The 18,587-nt window shown below is 44.3% G+C and overlaps 1 protein-coding gene across 1 annotated transcript in view; it reads right to left on the reverse strand.

Moving 5' to 3' along the window:
- Window positions 1-18,587, reverse strand: part of LOC141096869 (maternal DNA replication licensing factor mcm3) — a 76,149-nt gene that overhangs the window by 1,802 nt on the left and 55,760 nt on the right. Inside the window, exons 13-16 of the mRNA XM_073583729.1 lie at window positions 15,586-15,726; window positions 14,963-15,036; window positions 14,773-14,861; window positions 1,000-1,078 (exon numbers count right to left, since the gene is read on the reverse strand). Of these exons, the coding sequence (XP_073439830.1) occupies window positions 1,000-1,078; window positions 14,773-14,861; window positions 14,963-15,036; window positions 15,586-15,726 (383 nt within the window). The remainder of the gene's footprint in view (window positions 1-999; window positions 1,079-14,772; window positions 14,862-14,962; window positions 15,037-15,585; window positions 15,727-18,587) is intronic.

Consider the following 18,587-nt stretch of genomic DNA (forward strand, 5'->3'; position numbering starts at 1 on the left):
TATAATGTATTAGGTCTTGTTGATTTTGCAGTTCTCCGGCTGTAATATACATTTCGAGTATACCTGGCCATTCAGATGAGCAGTCAGCCATGTAATACATGGACATCTGGAGTTACCAGATGAAGAGCTATTTATTTTGGCCCACAGAGGGCTTAGGCTTGGCACAATGTGCCGTAAGAGAACAAGTGTACTATATAGCGTCAAAAAATGTATTGTATGGTCATAGGATTTGTCTTAATCTATAAAATTACCTTTGGTACTTCTAAATAATGATGTGGTAATTTAGTAATCAGAACTGCTCCTGGTAGGTGACCTATTAGGTAAAAGAAGCTGCTCTTTCATTACTCTGAACTGTATGCTAAACCCTTACAGAAGCATAAAAAGGCACGAAATTAAATATAAATCAAAATCACCAACATTTATTCAATGTTATATTAAACAACCTTCACCAAGTGTTAATTCTTGACTTTTATTATGGTTTGAGAACTTGTAGACTAGCCTGAGATGACATATGCTTGATCCATCAAGTATACTAAAAAGTGAGCATATATTAATGCAAAGAAAAAAAAAACAAAAAACTTTGGGGCAGAATCATTTAGACTGGTGTTTCTTACGTCTTAATAAAGGGCTCGCTGGAGTATGATGTGCCAAATTCATTTAATAAGGCACACACCAGTTAATTTGGCACATCTTCTCAGTGGTATGCTTCCCCATTGCTTTATGCCAGAAATACTAGTCCAGCTAAGGACTGGAATAGGATTTCTGGAGTAAAAAATACCATCACTCTTGCAGAATTTGATGGGTGGACATAACCATGACCCATCCAACCTTGTCACCTCCCCAGTTCTATTTTGGCTGAGTTTCTTCAAACTGCTGTCAAGACGACAAGAGTTGTTGAATTTCTGCGCAAATCAGAACAATCTGAGACTTTGTAAAAAAGTGTTTTACACCAGTACACTGGCACAACATTTGGTGAATTGCCCCCTTAATTATTTTTACCTCTTCTGACTCCGTGAACTCTTGGTGTCGATCTTCCCCTGACTTTCAGAAACCTTCCTTGGAGTTCTTATATGTAGAGCTATGGCGTGAAAAAACAGATTCAGAGAAGGCCTGCAATTAGTACACTGCACTACAAGACTGGAGGTTACATCATTATTTATTACAATATTTTAAACATGCATTTTAATCATGTTCAAGTATATAAATACCATACAACTTCAGCAGTAAGAACCTTCATAAGAGACCATTAAAAGGTAAGGTTTTAAACACACTTGTCAGAGAAGATGACATAAAATTCGTATACAACAAGGCGTTTATAGCACCCATTTAACAGTAGAGGATAGAGATCAAAGTTATTAAAGGGAATATGCCACTAAGTTTTTGCTATGTAATCAGCGAGCACCATAATGTAGGAGCAGAGACACTGATTAGTGATGTGTCACTTACTAGTCTGCGTTTTGCCGTATCAATACAAATCAGCAGGATATTATCATTACAGAACTTGGCACATGCAGTGTAGACAAACCACACCCGCAGCACAGATAGTGTACAGAGAAAGCTGTAATCTGGGTGGTATTATACACAACTCTGCTAGATCTGCAGCAGAGAAAACTATGACTATCATAACAGCTGCACCCAGTAAACTACGTGCCACATAGCTGGAAATGAGGTCTTTGTCCCTACCGCATGCTGCTGTCAAATTACATAGGAAAAAAACCTGCTAACAGATTCCTTTTAAAGCGAACACATTCAAATGGATGACTTGCATAGATTACAGACTGTCAAACAGTAGTGTAAATAGCGCAGTGATTAGATCTGAGCGCAAAAGGAAATAAAATGGTTTGTTTTCATCAAAATCCATCAACAAGAAAGGGGCCAATCAGGGTGAGCCCTGGGATCATTCAGGTGCAGGACCATTTAAATAGCTTATCCTTGTTCCTCCTAATGGCTCTGACCTGATAAGGGCAGAATGCGTCAGTCCTTAGTTTGTCGCTCTAGAATGTACCTATCATCCTATCATGTGCCTGACGCATTTGGTCCAATACACTTCTCAGGAGAGTCGCTATGGTATAGAATCATAGAATCGTAGAGTTGGAAGGGACCTCCTGGGCCATCTGGTCCAACCCCCTGCTCAAAGCAGGATTCGCTAAATCATCCCAGTCAGATGTCTGTCCAGCCTCTGTTTGAAGACTTCCATTGAAGGAGAACTCACCACTTCTCGTGGCAGCCTGTTCCACTCATTGATCACTCTAACTGTCAAAAAGTTTTTTCTAATATCTAATCTGTGTCTCCTCCCATTCAGTTTCATCCCATTGCTTCTAGTCTTTCCTTGTGCAAATGAGAATAAAGTTGATCCTTCTACAATGTGACAGCCCTTTAGATATTTGTAGACAGCTATTAAGTCTCCTCTCAGTCTTCTCTTTTGCAAACTAAACATTCCCAAATCCTGCAACCTTTCCTCATAAGACAGGGTTTGCAGACCGGTCACCATTCTGGTCGCTCTTTTCTGAACTTGCTCCAGTTTGTTGATGTCTTTTTTAAAATGTGGTGCCCAAAACTGGACACAATATTCCAGATGAGGTCTGACCAAAGAGGAGTAGAGGGAAATAATGACTTCACGTGATCTAGACTGTATGCTTCTGTTAATACATCCTAGAATTGCATTTGCTTTTTTTGCTGCTGCATCACACTGTTGACTCATATTCAGTCTGTGATCTATTAGTATACCCAAGTCTTTTTCACATGTGCTGTCACTTAGCCCTATTCCTCCCATTCTATATATGCTTTTTCCATTTTTATTGCCCAGATGTAGTACTTTGCATTTCTCCCTGTTAAAAACCATTCTGTTTGTTGCTGCCCACTTCTCCAGTTTATTTAAATCTTTTTGAATCCTCTCTCTCTCTTCTCTAGTATTAGCTATCCCTCCTAGCTTTGTGTCATCAGCAAATTTAATCAGTTTACCCTCAATGCCTTCATCTAAATCATTGATAAAGATGTTGAACAATACAGGGCCCAGGACAGAGCCCTGTGGTACCCCACTTGAGACATTCTTCCAACTGGATGTGCAGCCATTTACGACCACTCTTTGGGTCCGATCACTAAGCCAGTTAAGAATCCACCTAACAGTTGCCTTGTCCATTCCATACTTAATCATTTTTTCAATAAGGATTGTATGAGAGACTTTGTCAAATGCTTTGCTGAAGTCAAGATATACTATATCTACAGCATTTCCTTGATCCACCCAATCAGTGATACCGTCATAGAAGGAAATTAAGTTAGTCTGACATGACTTATTAGTTACAAACCCATGCTGACTCTGTTTAATCACTTCATTCTTATCCAGGTATTGACATACATGTTGTTTAATAATTTGTTCAAAGATCTTTCCTGGTATAGAAGTCAGACTCACCGGCCTATAGTTACCTGGGTCCACCTTCTTCCCCTTTTTGAAGATAGGAACAACATTTGCTCTTCTCCAGTCTTCTGGCACTTCTCCTGTTCTCCAAGAATCTTCAAAGATTATAGAGAGGGGTTCAAAAATTTCTTCTGCTATCTCCTTCAGTACTCTGGGGTGTAATTCATCTGGACCTGGAGACTTGAATTCATTTAGGCTAGCTAAGTGTTTCCTCACTATCTTTCTGTTTATAGATATCCTGGATTCTTCTATTCCCTTAATAGGACAGTGAATAACAGTTGATGTTACATTTCCTTTCTGAGAGAAAACAGATGCAAAATAGGAATTTAAAAGTTCAGCCTTCTCAACATCCTGTCTTACCATTTCATCATTTTCATCCTGTAAAAATCCTATAGCATCTTTGACTTTTCTTTTACTTTTGACATATCCCCAAAATCCTTTATTTTTGCTTTTGACATCTCTTGCAAGCCTCAATTCATTTTCAGCTTTAGCTAATCTGATTTGTGCCCTGCAGGTTCTGCAGACAGCATTATATTCTTCTTTAGATATGCCTCCCTCTTTCCATTTTATAAACATTTTTTTCTTCCTTTTTAGCATGTGCTTAAGTTCTGTGTTCATCCATCCTGGTTTCCTTAACTGCTTCCTATTCTTCCCTCTTTTCGGAATTGTTAACAACTGTGCTTTGAGAATTTCATTTTTCAAGATTTCCCATCCTTCCTGGACATTTTTGTCTTTAAGGATATCCAGCCATTGGATCCCTCCAATTCTCTTTCTGAATCCCTTAAAATCTGCCTTTCTGAAATCTAACCTTGACGTCTGAGTCTTCACAGGTCTTCCGCCTCTAGTTATCCAAAATTCTAAAATAGCATGGTCGCTACCTCCTAGGGTCCCAGCCACTTTTACCTCCTCAACCATTTCCTCCCTGTTTATAAGGATTAGATCCAAGGTACATGAGCACTAGATCTAAAATGGCAAAACTTGTCATTGATGCTGTTATCGCGGGTACCCATGATATAGACCATAGGGATTCTAACCTGAAGTGTACTACATGAACCTCTCAAGAGCATGGTAGGGACACTCGTGACAATAGACGAGGGACAGACGAGTATCTGATAGGGCAGAGATATTGGGGTGAACATGGAGGGGCTATTAAAATAGGGCTGACTAGGGACTGTGGTCCTGCTCCTGAAGGCCGATTCTGGGGCTCCCCCCTTCCCCCATCATTGAAGGACTTTTATGACACCAAACAAATTTGGGCATGGATCTAATCACTGGACCATTCACATTAATATTTATTGATAGTCCGTAATCTGAGAGAGTCAGAGTGTTAGCCTTGATATCTATAATACACTATTAAATGGTGGCTATAAAAGCCTTGCTTTATACTAATTTTCTGATGTCTCAAAAAAAGGTAAAGTTTTAGAAAGTATTTGTGTCATGGTTTGTCTGGCTTGGTTATTCTAGGGTTAATTCCTGTAGCCTCACTCTGACCCTGGGTGGACATCTTATAGCGTCCTTTTGGGAATTTCCCTTGTCAGTAATACTTGCGCCCTTGGCTGAGTGTGTTTTGTGCTGTGTGCTGGTTTGCCCAATAACTTGGTTTTTGACTCGGTCTGGTCTCTGGATACTGCTTGTTGGATTCTATGACAAAGCTGAAGAAAAGATCATGCTTATATCAATGGGGATACCCATAAAGTGCAAAACAGTGTTTTAATACACAATTGCATGTACACATTATAAAAAGGACAGCACACAAATTTATTTAAAAACATTTAAAAGGTACACACTAGTCATGCCTTAATATGGAGGCAACGACGTCCCATAAAAGCAATCCCCCCAGGAAAACTGTTAAACGTGCAGTAAAGACTCCAGATATATAAATGTCACAGGGATCTGTGGATCTGTGACCATTTAGTGAGCCCAAAAGGCATCACCAGGTACTCAAAATGTCCCTCCGGAGTATTAAACGCCGTCTTCCATTCATCCCCGTGCTTGATGCGAATAAGATTATACGCCCCCCTGAGGTCAAGCTTAGTAAACCAGCAGACGCTCTTAACTCTGGAGAATAAATCAGACATCAGAGGTAACGGGTACTGATATTTAACAGTCATCTTGTTAAGGGAAAGATAATCAATACACAGTCTTAATGAACCATCTTTCTTGGCCACAAAAAAAAAACAAAAAAAAACAGCACCTAAAGGTGACGAGGATGATCTAATATGACCCTTCTCCAACGACTCCTTAATATAGGACTGCATAGCATTATGCTCGGGTACTGATAAGTTGAAAAGCCGACCCTTGGGAAATTTATACCCAGGCATCAACTCAATTGCACAGTCATAACTCCTATGAGGAGGCAAAGCTGCAGACTTACTCTCACTAAAAACATCAGAAAAATCGGCTAGATAATCAGGAATATCATGAGACTGAGGAGAGGTGGAGAAAACAGGAGCGTCCCTAAGAACACACTGACAACCCCAACTCACTACAGACCAAGACTTCCAATCCAAAACTGGATTATGAGTTTGCAACCAAGGAAAACCCAGAACAATAGTATCATGCAAATTATGCAGCACCAAAAATTTACAATTTTCTTGGTGGTCTGGGGCAACTCGCATTATCACCTGGGTCCAAAACTGAGGTTTATTCTCCATCAAAGGAGTAGCATCAATACCCCTCAAAGGAATAGGCATCTGCAGAGGCGTCATGGAAAAACCACAACGTTTAGCAAAGTCCAAATCCATCAGATTCAACGCTGCTCCTGAATCCACGAAAACCTTAGTAGAAAACGTGAATAAGGAGATCAGAGTAATTGCCAAAAGGAACTTAAGTCGTACACTGCCCACAGCAAATGTATGTGCAAAACATTTCTCTCGTTTAGGGCAGACAGAAATAGTATGAGAGGCGTCTCCACAGAAAAAACACAGCTTATTACACCTTCTAAACTCCTGATGTTGCGCCCTAGACAAAACCCCATCACATTGCATAGGTTCAGACGTTTGTGCAAAAGGTGGCAGCACCTCCTGTGTAGTCTTGCGTTCACGTAAACGCCGATCAACTTGAATGGCCAATGACAGAAACATCCATACCACAGGGAACAGGAAATCCCACCATAACATCTTTTACGGTCTCTGATAAACCCTTCCGAAAGTGCATTGGCAGCTCTCTATCATTCCATGTAGTAAGGACCGCCCACTTTCGGAATTTTTGACAGTATAACTCTGCAGAATCCTGACCCTGGTTTAATGCCAACAGGGTTCTCTCAGCTTGATCAACAGCATTAGGTTCATCATACAACAACCCCAAGGCCTGAAAAAATGCATCCACATTAGTCAGAACAGGATTTTCAGGTGTCAGAGAAAAAGCCCAATCCTGGGGATCGCCACACAGCAAGGAGATGACAATTTTAACCTGCTGCACAGAGCTCCCCGATGAATTAGGCTTCAAGGCAAGAAATAATTTACAATTATTCTTAAAATTCAGAAATTTAGACCGATCCCCAGAAAACACATCAGGAGTAGGGATCTTAGGTTCAGCAGCATGTGACTGAATGAGGTAGGTGGAAATTCCCTGTACTTCAGCAGCAAGTTGCTCCACACGACCAGATAATTGCTTAACCCCTTTCTGACATCAGACGTACTATCCCGTCCATGGGACCCATGCCCCTATGCGCATGGACGGGATACTAAGTTTAGCGCGATCAGCGGCACCCACGTGGTAAGCGCCGCTGATAGCGGCCGGGTGTCAGCTGATTATCACAGCTGACACCCGGCACAATGTGTCAGGGGCGGTGACGGACCGCCCCCGACACGTTAACCCCTTGCACACCGCGATCAAACATGATTGCGGTGTACCGGGGGTTAAAGGGAAGCATCGGCAGGGAGGGGGCTCCCTCAGTGCTTCCCTGAGCCCCCCACAGCAGCGCAATGTGCAGCGCTGCTGCGGGGGTCTCTTTCCCTACAGGCCCCCGAATCCAAGATGGCGACGGGGGCCTTCGGGGGCCTGCAGGGAGCTGGCTTCCTCAGTGCCTGCAAAGCGCAGGCATGAGGAAGTCTGCAGTAGTGCCTGTGACCGATTGCTGATCTGTCAGTGATCTGTGATGTGACAGATCAGCGATCTGTCACAGGACAGTGAAGTCCCACCTGGGACTATGTAATAAAGTTAAAAAAAGCCAAATAAATTAGAAGAAAAAGAAAAAAAAAATATTCCCCCAATAAATCCATTTTTTGGAAATAAAAAAAACAAAACAAAAGTACACATATTAGGTATCGCCGCGTCCGTAACGACCCGCCCTATAAAACTGTCCCATTAGTTAATCCCTTTAGCGAACCCCTTAAGAAATAAAAATAAAAAACGAAGCAAAATATAATGATTTATTATCATACCGCCAAACAAAAAGTGTAATAACGCGCGATCAAAAAGACGCATATAAATATCCATGGTACCGCTGAAAACGTCATCTTGTCCCACAAAAAACAAGCCGCCATACAGCATCATCAGCGAAAAAATAAAAAAAAAGTTATAGCTCGCAGAATAAAGCGATGCAAAAATAATTATTTTTTTTATATAAAATAGTTTTCATTGCATAAAACCAACAAAACATAAAAAATGACCTAAATGAGGTATCGCTGTAACCGTACTGACCCGAAGAATAAAACCGCCTTATCAATTTGACCGCACGCGGAACGGTGTAAACGCACCCCCCCCCCCGCAAAAGAAATTCATGAAACGCTGGTTTTTGTTCATTCTGCGTCCCAAAAATCGGAATAAAAAGCGATCAAAAAGTGTCACGTGCCCGAAAATGGTACCAATAAAAACGTCAATTCGTCCCACAAAAAATAAGACCTCACATGACTCGGTGGGTCAAAATATGGAAAAATTATAGCGCTCAATATGTGGTGATGCAAAAACTATTTTTACAATAAAAAAGCGCCTTTTAGCGTGCGATAGCTGCCAAACATAAAAACCGCCATAAATAGTAAATCAAACCCCCGTTATCACCCCCTTAGTTAGGGAAAAATAATAAAACTTAAAAGAAAATGTATTTATTTCCATTTTCCGGCCAGGGCTAGGGCCAGGGCTAGGGCCGAGATTAGGGTTAGGGGTGTGTTGGCGTTAGGGTTGGAGTTAGAATTGGGGGGTTTCCACTGTTTGGGCACATCAGGGGCTCTCCAAATGCAACATGGCGTCTGATCTCAATTCCAGCCAATTCTGAGTTGAAAAAGTCAAATGGTGCTCCTTCCCTTCCAAGCTCTGCCATGCGCCCAAACAGTGTTTTTTCAACTCTGTACTGTAACCTGAAGAAGAGGTGCGGTTTGTCACCTCGAAACGCGTAGTTTCTGTAGTACATATAATAAAGAACTTGAAAGATTTATATGGATTTCTGAAGAATTCTTATCACTAAAGCAGCGCGGATGCTCAGAAGTGCTTTTCTTTTATCCTCAACTTATGATACCAATTGCGACATGGTGTCCGATCTCAATTCCAGCCAAAAACGTCAAATGGCGCTGCTTCCCTTCCGAGCTCTGCCATGCGCCCAAATAGTGGTTTACCCCCACATGTGGGGCATCAGCGTACTCAGGACAAATTGCACAATAACTTTTAGGGTCCTGTTACCCTTGGGAAAATAAAAATTGGGGGTGAAAAGATCATTTTTGTGGAAAAAAATATGACTTTTTAATTGTACCGCTGTACGTTATAAACTTCTGTGAAGCCCTTGTGGGTTCAAAGTTCTCACCACATATCTAGATAAGTTCCTTGGGGGGGGGTCTAGTTTCCAAAATGGGGTTTCCACTGTTTAGGTACATCAGGGGCTCTCCAAAAGTGACATGGCGTCCGATCTGAATTCCAGCCAATTTTGCATTGAAAAAGTCAAACGGTGCTCCTTCCATTCTGAGCTCTGCCATGCGCCGAAACAGTCGTTCCCCCCCACATATCAGGTATCCGCGTACTCAGGACAAATTGCACAATAACTTTTGCAGTCCAATTTCTCCTGTTACCCTTGGTAAAATAAAAAAAATTGAACCTGAAAGTATTTTTTTTGTGATAAAAAGTTAGATGTTCATTTTTTTTTTTAAATATTCAAAAAAATTCCTGTGACACACCTAAAGGGTTAATAAACTTCTTGAATGTGGTTTTGAGCACCTTGAGGGGTGCAGTTTTTAGAATGGTGTCACTTTTGGGTATTTTCTATCATATAGACCCCTCAAAGTGGCTTCAAATGTGATGTGGTCCGTAAAAATAAAATGGTGTTGCAAAAATGAGAAATCGCTTGTCAATTTTTAACCCTTATAACTTCCTAACAAAAAGAAATTTTGGTTCCAAAATTGTGCTGATGTAAAGTAAACATGTGGGAAATGTTAGTTATCAAGTTTTTTGTGTGCCGTATCTCTGTGACTTAAGGGCATAAAAATTCAAAGTTGGAAAATTGCGAAATTTTCGCCAAATTTCCGTTTTTTTTCACAAATAAACGCAAGTTATTTGAATGAAATTTTACCACTATCATGAAGTACAATATTTCATGAGAAAACAGTGCAGAATCACCGGGATCCATGGAAGCGTTCTAGAGTTATGACCTCAAAGGGACAGTCGTCAGAATTGTAAAAATTGGCCCGGTCATGAACGTGCAAACCACCCTTGGGGGTGAAGGGGTTAATCTCCATTAGGGGGAAAAAAAAATTATATATATATATATATATATATATATATATATATATATATATATATATATATATATATATATATATATATATATATATATATATATATATATATATATCTCTATCCTCCTACGGCCCCAGAAAAAAAGGAAAAAATAAATTAAAAAAAAAAAATTGACACTTTTTTTCTTTTCAACAACTTTTTCCTGCTTTTGAGTACCCTAGAATCTGCGGTATGGCTGGTGACTTATGAATGGGTCACCGAGGAGAAAAAGACTAAACAAGCTAAGTCGCAGAAAACCAGAGAGGTTGGTAACTATGCAGATTGCAGATCCCTGGTCCTAATCACACAACCAGCAGCAGCCGTGGAGCGTACCTACAATGGTCCTAGATGCTTCGTCACAGCCGGAGGACTAAAGCAAGCCTAAAGCAAGAAAAGGGGAAAACTGCCCCAGAGCAGACCCCAAAGGAAAGACAACCCCCTCACAAGTATTGACGATGAAACAAGATGAAAGCACAAACAGGCAGGAAAATAGGCTGAGCAAATGATGGGGCCCAAACTAACTAGAAAGGATAGGAAAGGAAAGACACTGTCTGCAATCTGCCAAAAACCCTACAAAAATAAAGTCCAACACTTCTGATAGCAAAATTAACCCTGAAGTCACGACTTCTCGCACTATATCAGCACTCTGAAATATTCTGAGACCGAGCAAAAAGAGGCCAATCTAATAAGGGACAAAAAGCAAATTGGCAAATACAGATAAGAGTGGAAATTCAGCACAGCCCCAGCCGGGGCTGGCTGACCACAAAGAACTGAATAGGCCAACAAAATCAAGTGTGAAAATTAGCAGAAAAACTTAGCCTGAAATGACTGGAACAGAGCTGAAAATCAGGACCTGAAAAGCCAGAAGGAATCACCAGCATCAGAATAGGGCGTCGGCTGTCTTAAATCCAGTCAGATTCCTGAGGTCCAATCATCATCCTCATTATCAGATGGCAGATCTCTGATTAAATCAGCCTCACTACCTCCAGTTACCACCAGAGGGAGCCTGGATGGAGAACTCAACTGGTGGACCGGAAAATGAACTCACAACACACCGCCGTGGGAAAGAGTATCCAGCGTGATGCTGACACTCTCCTTGCATGCCCGAAACGAAGCGTCCTTGACCAAAAGGTCATCTAAGTACAGCAAGACGACTATGCCCCGAGAGTGCAAGATGGCCATGACGACTGCCATGACCTTTGTGAACACTCTGCGGGCGGCGGCTAGCCCAAAGGGCAGCGCTGCAAACTGGAAATGTAGGCCGTTGATGGTGAAGCTTGGAAACCTTTGATGCGGAGGAAAAATGGGGATGTGCAGGTAGGCATCCTGGATGTCGATAGAGGCCAAGTATTCTCCCTGCCCCATGGCCGATATAACTGAACGGAGAGACTCCATTTGGAAAGGTCTGATCCTGATGAATTTGTTCAGGAGCTTCAGGTCCAAAACAGGTCTGACGGTCCCCCACCCTTGCCCGGGTCTCCCCTTTGGGAAGACGAGAAAAAAAGAACCATTTTGGGGGGGTACCTGACAAACTAACTTGTACCCTGAGGACACCAGCTCTGTCACCCATGAGTCGTGTGCTACGGTGACCCAGACGTGGCGAAACCAGAGTAGGCGGCCGCCTACTTTGCTGATGTCGCCTAAAAAATGCTTCAAGTCATTTGGCTGAGGATCTTTGGGACCTGTTTCCCCTTGACCTGGGCTGGCGAGCACGCATTCTCCCCAACGGGTTGGCTCTATAGGAGACCTGTCGATCCCTATCCTGGTTGGAGCGACAGCACTGACCGCTGTAGTCCACCCGGGGTTGCAAAAGGACGAAACCATGCCTGAAACTGGTGGTGAAACGGTGGCTTGACCCTTTGTTGAGGGAGAAAACTGCTCTTTCCTCCTGTGGCGTCGGAGATGAGCTGGTCTAATCTTTCTCCGAATAGGCAGCCACACTGATAAGGTAGGGAAGTCAAGGACTTCTTGGAGGTTGAATCGGCCCACCATGTCCTTAACCATAGAACTCTCCTAATGGAAATTGAGTTTGCAGCCACAAGCCCCGCCTAATTGGCCGCATACAAAGAAGCATTGATTAAGTAGCCATAGCGATCTGACTCGCGATCTGATACCTCCGCAGGTAGGTCCCTATCCTGCAAGGCTCTGTTCAATGATTCTGACGAAGAAATCATGGCCTTGGCTACCCACGTTGCCGCGAACGAGGGAGAGAGTGCTGATCCTGATGCTTCAAACACTGAGCGAGCCAAGCTCTCTGAGACGATCAGTGGGATCCTTAATAGAAGAACCACTAGGGTTTTAGAGGCCAAGCGTGACACAGGTGGATCCACCATTGGGGATTTCATCCATTTTTTACAGAGATCCAGAACAAACGGATATCTCGCCTCGAGTGCCTTCTGGCCCGAGAAACGCCTGTCCGGCCGTTCCCGGGGTCATTGCACTATGTCCTCGAACTCTGGGTGACTGCAAAATACTCTATGCGGCCGCTTAGCCGGCTTAAAAGACACCTTATGGCCTGAAGCCAGGGTGGAATCATCCTCAATCCCCAGCGTCTGATTGATGGCTTCGATGAGGCTGCCCACGGTTTCTCGACAGCCCAGGGTATCTAGGTGTAGGGGTTCGTCCGAGTCATAATCTGAGCTTTGCCCGCTCTCGACTACTGGTGAAGGAGAGCGAGACACAGAGCTCATGGATGCCGAGGCACCGGATGGGCCGGGAGACGCCGTGTGGGTTAGTTTCCCCCTCGTCTGCCTGGAGTGAGAGCGGCCCCTGCAGGTCGGAGGCTCCTGTGAGGTGGAGGACCCCTCCAAGACAGTCGAGCCACTACCCCTGCCCCTATCTGGGGCGCGAAGGGACTCGATCGCCCTTGTAAGGGATGCCATAGACTGCGACAGTGATATGGCCCAGTCTGGAGGACTTGGAACACTGGGCTCGGTCGCAGGGGAGGGCTCCTGGGCACGTTCGGAAACGCAGGCTTCGCATAATTGCTTGCTCTGCGACTGCGGAAAAGCGGCTCGACAAGAGGTGCATGCAGCGTATAGGAACGTGTGCGTCTTCGCTTTTCCGGACATTGTATCTGCCAGGCATCAATACTGCCCTGCTGGGGGGTGGGGGGGTGGGGCACTCCTTGATTACACGTAGCATGGCCTCTAGGGTTGGGGTGCAGCACTTACCCCAGTCCTGTGTCCCGTGTCCTGGAAGTGCCGAGCGCTGCTCCTCTCAAAGAAGCGCGCGCCTCAGCTGTGGGCGGGCCGTCGGAAGAAGCGTCCTGACGGTACTTCCGGTTGCGGCCTAGCCCTGGTCCGAAGCCGGGGGCTCAATTTATTCGGCGCCAGTCCAGGCCACGGGGCGGGCCGCCAGAAGTGACAGGGATAAAGGAGGCGGGACTTCCGCCCACGGCCTAGCACCGGCCGAAGCCGCAGGCTGGATTTTTAGCATCTGTCCGTGACGGGGGGGGGGGGCGGGCGGGCCACCGACCACCAGCCGAGGAAGCGTGGCCGGACGTCAGGACACGCCGCCATGTGCGACGGGGGGGGACTACCTTCGCCCGGCCGAACGAGGCTAAGGGCTCCAGCCCTGTGGACGCTGTTACAGGAGCCCTCCGTGACGATGCTCCGCTACCAGCTCAGGTAGAGGGGAGGGGGGCCACATCCAGGACGGTGCAAGCACCCTAGCTCCATCCTCCTTCCAGAGATGAGGAGAGGGACTGTCCGCCGCCTTGCAGCATCGCAGTCTAGCATTGGTGGAGCAGAGCGGGGCCACACAGACTAAGCTTGTGCCTCTGTACAGCCCAGGGTTTCAATACCTAGGGGTGGTCAGGGCGAAGTCCGGCATCATGTACCACGTTGCGGGAGAGGAAACATGGAGGCGACAGTCGCACGTGCTTGCCCGTTGATGGTTTGGGGAAATCGGACCCTTTCGATAGGGTCCACTGCCCCAGTCTCATCTTCATAGAAGGTAAAAATAAAAAAGTCTGGGAAAAAAGACCAGATGTGTCCCACGTTGCGGGAGAGGATACGTGGAGGCGACACTCGCACGTGCTCGCCCATTGTTGGTTTGGGGAGATCGGACGCTTTCAATAGGGTCCGTCACCCCTGTCTTATCTTCATAGAAAAAGGGAGAAAAAAAAAGTCTGGAGAAAAAACAGACATGTGTGCCTCCAACGGACACTAAGCATGAACTGGTTTCCGCCCGCAATCGGGGCGAGGGTGTATACGGCAGAGGAGGAGCTAACCTTTTTTTCCACTTAGTGTCAGCCTCCAGGCGGCAGTAGCATACACCCACAGTACCCGTGTCCTCCAATGAGGCAAAGGAGAAATTAGATCGTTCTGTTCCTTTTGTTCTGTAACCCACACGCTACCAAAACCACAGCTTCAGTCAGTCAGTCAATATATATATTAAAAAAAAATGACTGGCGATGACAGCGAGTAGTCTGGGGTTATCGCACAGTTTGCAGTGACTGTATTGGGGGTATACACATACTGTATATTCCATGCGTTGGAATCAGAAGTGTATATACCATACGCTCAGTTTGACACAAAGATCCCCACGGGTGTTTCAGCATGACCTTCCCAGGCTGCAACATTTTGACATTGATCATTAGTTTTTATTTTATTATTTTAGTTTGACTAATACTGTTGAGGGCATGTACTTACATTGATTCTGACTGTCATCCTGGCTAAAATAATAAGGGTCCACAGAATCTTGAGACTCAGACATTTTCCCTGGACGTCTTGAACTTTTTCTGAATAAAATTAACATTACAACAGAATTTATACATGACAATTTATAGATACACTGTTTCTCATGTGTTAATCAAGCATAATTAGTGCTTCACATAGATACCTTATTCCATCTTGGGTTGGAGTCTCTTGACTTAAATCGCGATCTTTTTCCACCTTCTTCTCCTTTGGTAATATCTAAAAAAAAACAAAAAAAAACAAATACATTTCATAAGCCATAAGAACTATAGAAATACATTACAAATATTTTGAACATAAAAAGTCACATCTAAGGGTGTGTGCACACGTTGCGGATCCGCAATGGATTTGGCCCTGCGGATCCACAGCAGTTTCTGCTGCGGTGTACAGTACCATTTAATTCAATGAAAACCGCAGTGCCCACGGTGCGGATTTTTCAGCGTGGATTTGCTGCGGGTTTTAAATCCACAGCATGTCACCTTTGTGCAGATTCCATGACAGGTGTCAAACCGCAGGCTAATCCACAATAAATCCGCAGATAAACCGCAGGTCTTTTGACCTGAGGATTTAAATAAATCTGCGCGGAAAAATCCGCAACGTGTGCACACAGCCTTATTGTTACAAACATTTGGAGGATTTGACTACACCACAGAGTTTGGTAAAGCAACATGTTCGAAAGCCTTATATCGCGATAACTCTACAAATAACCAAATATTAAACTACAGCTTAATGCATCTACTTTATTTTATGCTAACCTTATGCACAAACCTTTTTAAAATATGCAAACTGAACAAGTTCAAGTGCCATTTCTGCATCCTGGCGATCAATAGTTTTACTCATTCTGACTTTAGCATGAGCTGTAGCCAATCGGATCATCGTTTCAAGGGCTCTTGCAGTAACTGGCATAGTCTAGATAAAGGGCACAAAAAATAAAAAAAACCACTGGAAATCAACATCTAGAAAATCAAGGCAGACCAAATAATCTGATGGACTGTTAATACATTCTTTTTAATAAGACTGCCTTAGTACCAATCAAATGCAAGACAACACCATTCATAAAAAAAGATATGGTACTAAACAGTTTCCTTGCGAAGGACATCTGTAGTACATTTTCCACACTACCCATAGCTAGAATATAATACCTAGACATTACATTACAGCTCAGATCTTTAATGTTCAAATGCTACTATGATCAAAGCTTTACCGCAATATTCTGGGTGTAGCTTTAGTGTAAATTTGGGGAGATCGATGAAAACGCTTGTGATGTTGTCACATCTCCTGCTGTTTGTGGGCTGTTGCCCTTGTTTGCATTCTTTGCCTAGTAACAGTGATGTAGGGGAGAGGAGGAGTTGGGGGAGGGACGTGGAGAGGAAGGAGGAAGTAAGGAATAAAGAAAAGCACGGCCTGGCAGCCAAGTACTAGCACATCCGTGTAGGTCTATGAATTCTTTATCGCCGACATCACGACACTACAACTGGCGACGAGGAAGCGTTCATTCATCAGCCACAGGTATTTCAGTCCCACGAACAGTCTACAAGGCTATCAGCACTCACTATGGCTTGTCTACCCGCATTTCCTGCTTTTGATGTGCATCAGTCCCAAGCACACCTGGCAGTATCTTGGGATAAATGGCTAAAGCGATTCGAGATATTTCTGCAAGCCATGAATGTCTCTGATGATACCCGGAAAAAAGCCATGCTGTTACACTACGCAGGGGAGCAGGTTTACGATATATTCACTACTCTGCCGAATACAGGGGAGGACAAGGACTATGAGCTCAGCAAAGCTGCGTTAAGCAAGCACTTCTCCCCTCACAGAAATCCGGCATTTGAAATTTTTAAGTTCCGGCAGTCAAAGCAGTCGCCAACAGAAAGCATGGCTGAGTATCATGTCCGGCTACGACACCTTGCAGCGCACTGTGAATTTGCGGAAGTAGACAAAGAAATCCAAATGCAGATCGTACAAGGATGTATTTCCTCCAAGTAAAGGAGACAAGCACTCAGAGACCCCACCATGACGTTAGCGAAGTTGCTAGATACAGCGCGTATAAATGATGCTGCAGACAAACAAGCTAAACTGATAGAGAACATCGAGCATGAGCCAGACGCGACATCTTCTATAGCAAAGCTTACACAGAAACCAAATGTGCCTCGCACGCAGGCAGCCACATGTTACAACTGCGGTGGATCGTATCCTCACCAGAATGTCTGCCCAGCAAAGGGAGGAACTTGTCATAATTGCGGAAAGCAAAATCATTTTGCAAAGGTGTGTAGATCCAAGCCACAATCTCCTCATACCACCGCACAACCTAGGCCACCGAAGATCCAAACACTGCAGATTAATGACGAGTCCCACAGCACCTATTTATTCTCCGTGACGGAAGAAGGATCTAATACTGTGCACGCAGTTACTAATCCAAAACGAGTAATCCTAGTGAATGGCAATCCAATAGAAGCCCTGGTGGACACGGGGGCATCAGTCAACGTCATCAGTCATACAGTCTACAACCAGCTCCTTAACAAACCTACTCTACAAAGTACTAATATAAAGATTTTTCCTTATGGCTCAGCAGCTGCACTGCCCCTGTGCGGAAAATTTCAGTCAGAAGTTGCAGCTGAAGGAAAGTCCATCACTGACACCTTTTATGTGGTAGAATGCTCTGCGGACACACTTCTCAGCTGTACCAGTGCAATATCTCTGGGCCTTGTGAACCTTGTCAACAGCATTACAGGTCCTTCGGCCCACCACATTATGCAGAAGTACCCAAATCTCTTTAAAGGCCTAGGTAAGCTAAAGGATGTTCAAATAAAATTGCATATAGATCCGTCAGTACAGCCCTCTATTCAGCCCCACAGGCGCATTCCATTCCATGTCCGCAAGCTTGAGGAGCAAGAACTGCAAGACCTGGAGGCGTCCGATGTCGTCGAAGGCGTTGAAGGCCCGACCCCCTGGGTTTCACCAATCGTTGTTGCACCTAAACCGAAGCAGCCAGGTAAAATCCGACTATGTGTGGATATGCGCCACGCCAATCGGGCGATCCAAAGAGAAAGGCACATCACGCCCACTATTGATGACATTCTCGCAGACCTGAATGGTGCGAAGGTATTTTCAAAAATTGACCTAAACTCAGGCTATCATCAACTTGAATTGCATCCAGACTCCAGGTACATTACAACTTTTAGCACGCATGTGGGCCTGCGCAGATTTAAGAGATTGAACTTTGGCATCTCATCGGCCGCAGAAATTTTTCAGAATATCGTCAGCCAGGTTCTGTCTGGCATTGCAGGAGTCCTCAACGTCAGTGATGACACATTCTCATTTATGGCACAACCCAAGAGGAACATGACAATCGCCTAGAACAAGTGTTTCAAAGACTCCAAGCCTGCAATCTCACTGTCAATCCGTCGAAATGTGAATTTAACCAAAAATCATTAACTTTTTTTGGATACATCTTTTCTGAACAAGGAGTTTCAGCTGACCCACAGAAAGTGGCTGCCATAAAATCGGCTAGCCCACCGCAAAATGTGTCAGATGTTCGCAGCTTCCTAGGACTGGTCACATACTGTGGGCGATTTATACCTGACCTAGCCACTGTTTCAGAACCTCTGCGAAAGCTCACAAAGAAAGACTCTCCGTGGACATGGGGTACTGAGCAGCAAGCAGCTTTTGACGCATTGAAAACCAACCTAACCAGCGACACTGTCATGGCCTATTTTGACCCGTCAAAACCCACACAGCTACTGGTGGATGCTAGTCCAGTAGGCCTAGGG

The sequence above is a fragment of the Dendrobates tinctorius genome, unplaced genomic scaffold (assembly GCF_039654945.1).
Source record: "Dendrobates tinctorius isolate UK_male_01 unplaced genomic scaffold, ASM3965494v1 ptg000081l, whole genome shotgun sequence".
In the NCBI taxonomy this organism is placed as follows: Eukaryota; Metazoa; Chordata; class Amphibia; order Anura; family Dendrobatidae; genus Dendrobates; species Dendrobates tinctorius.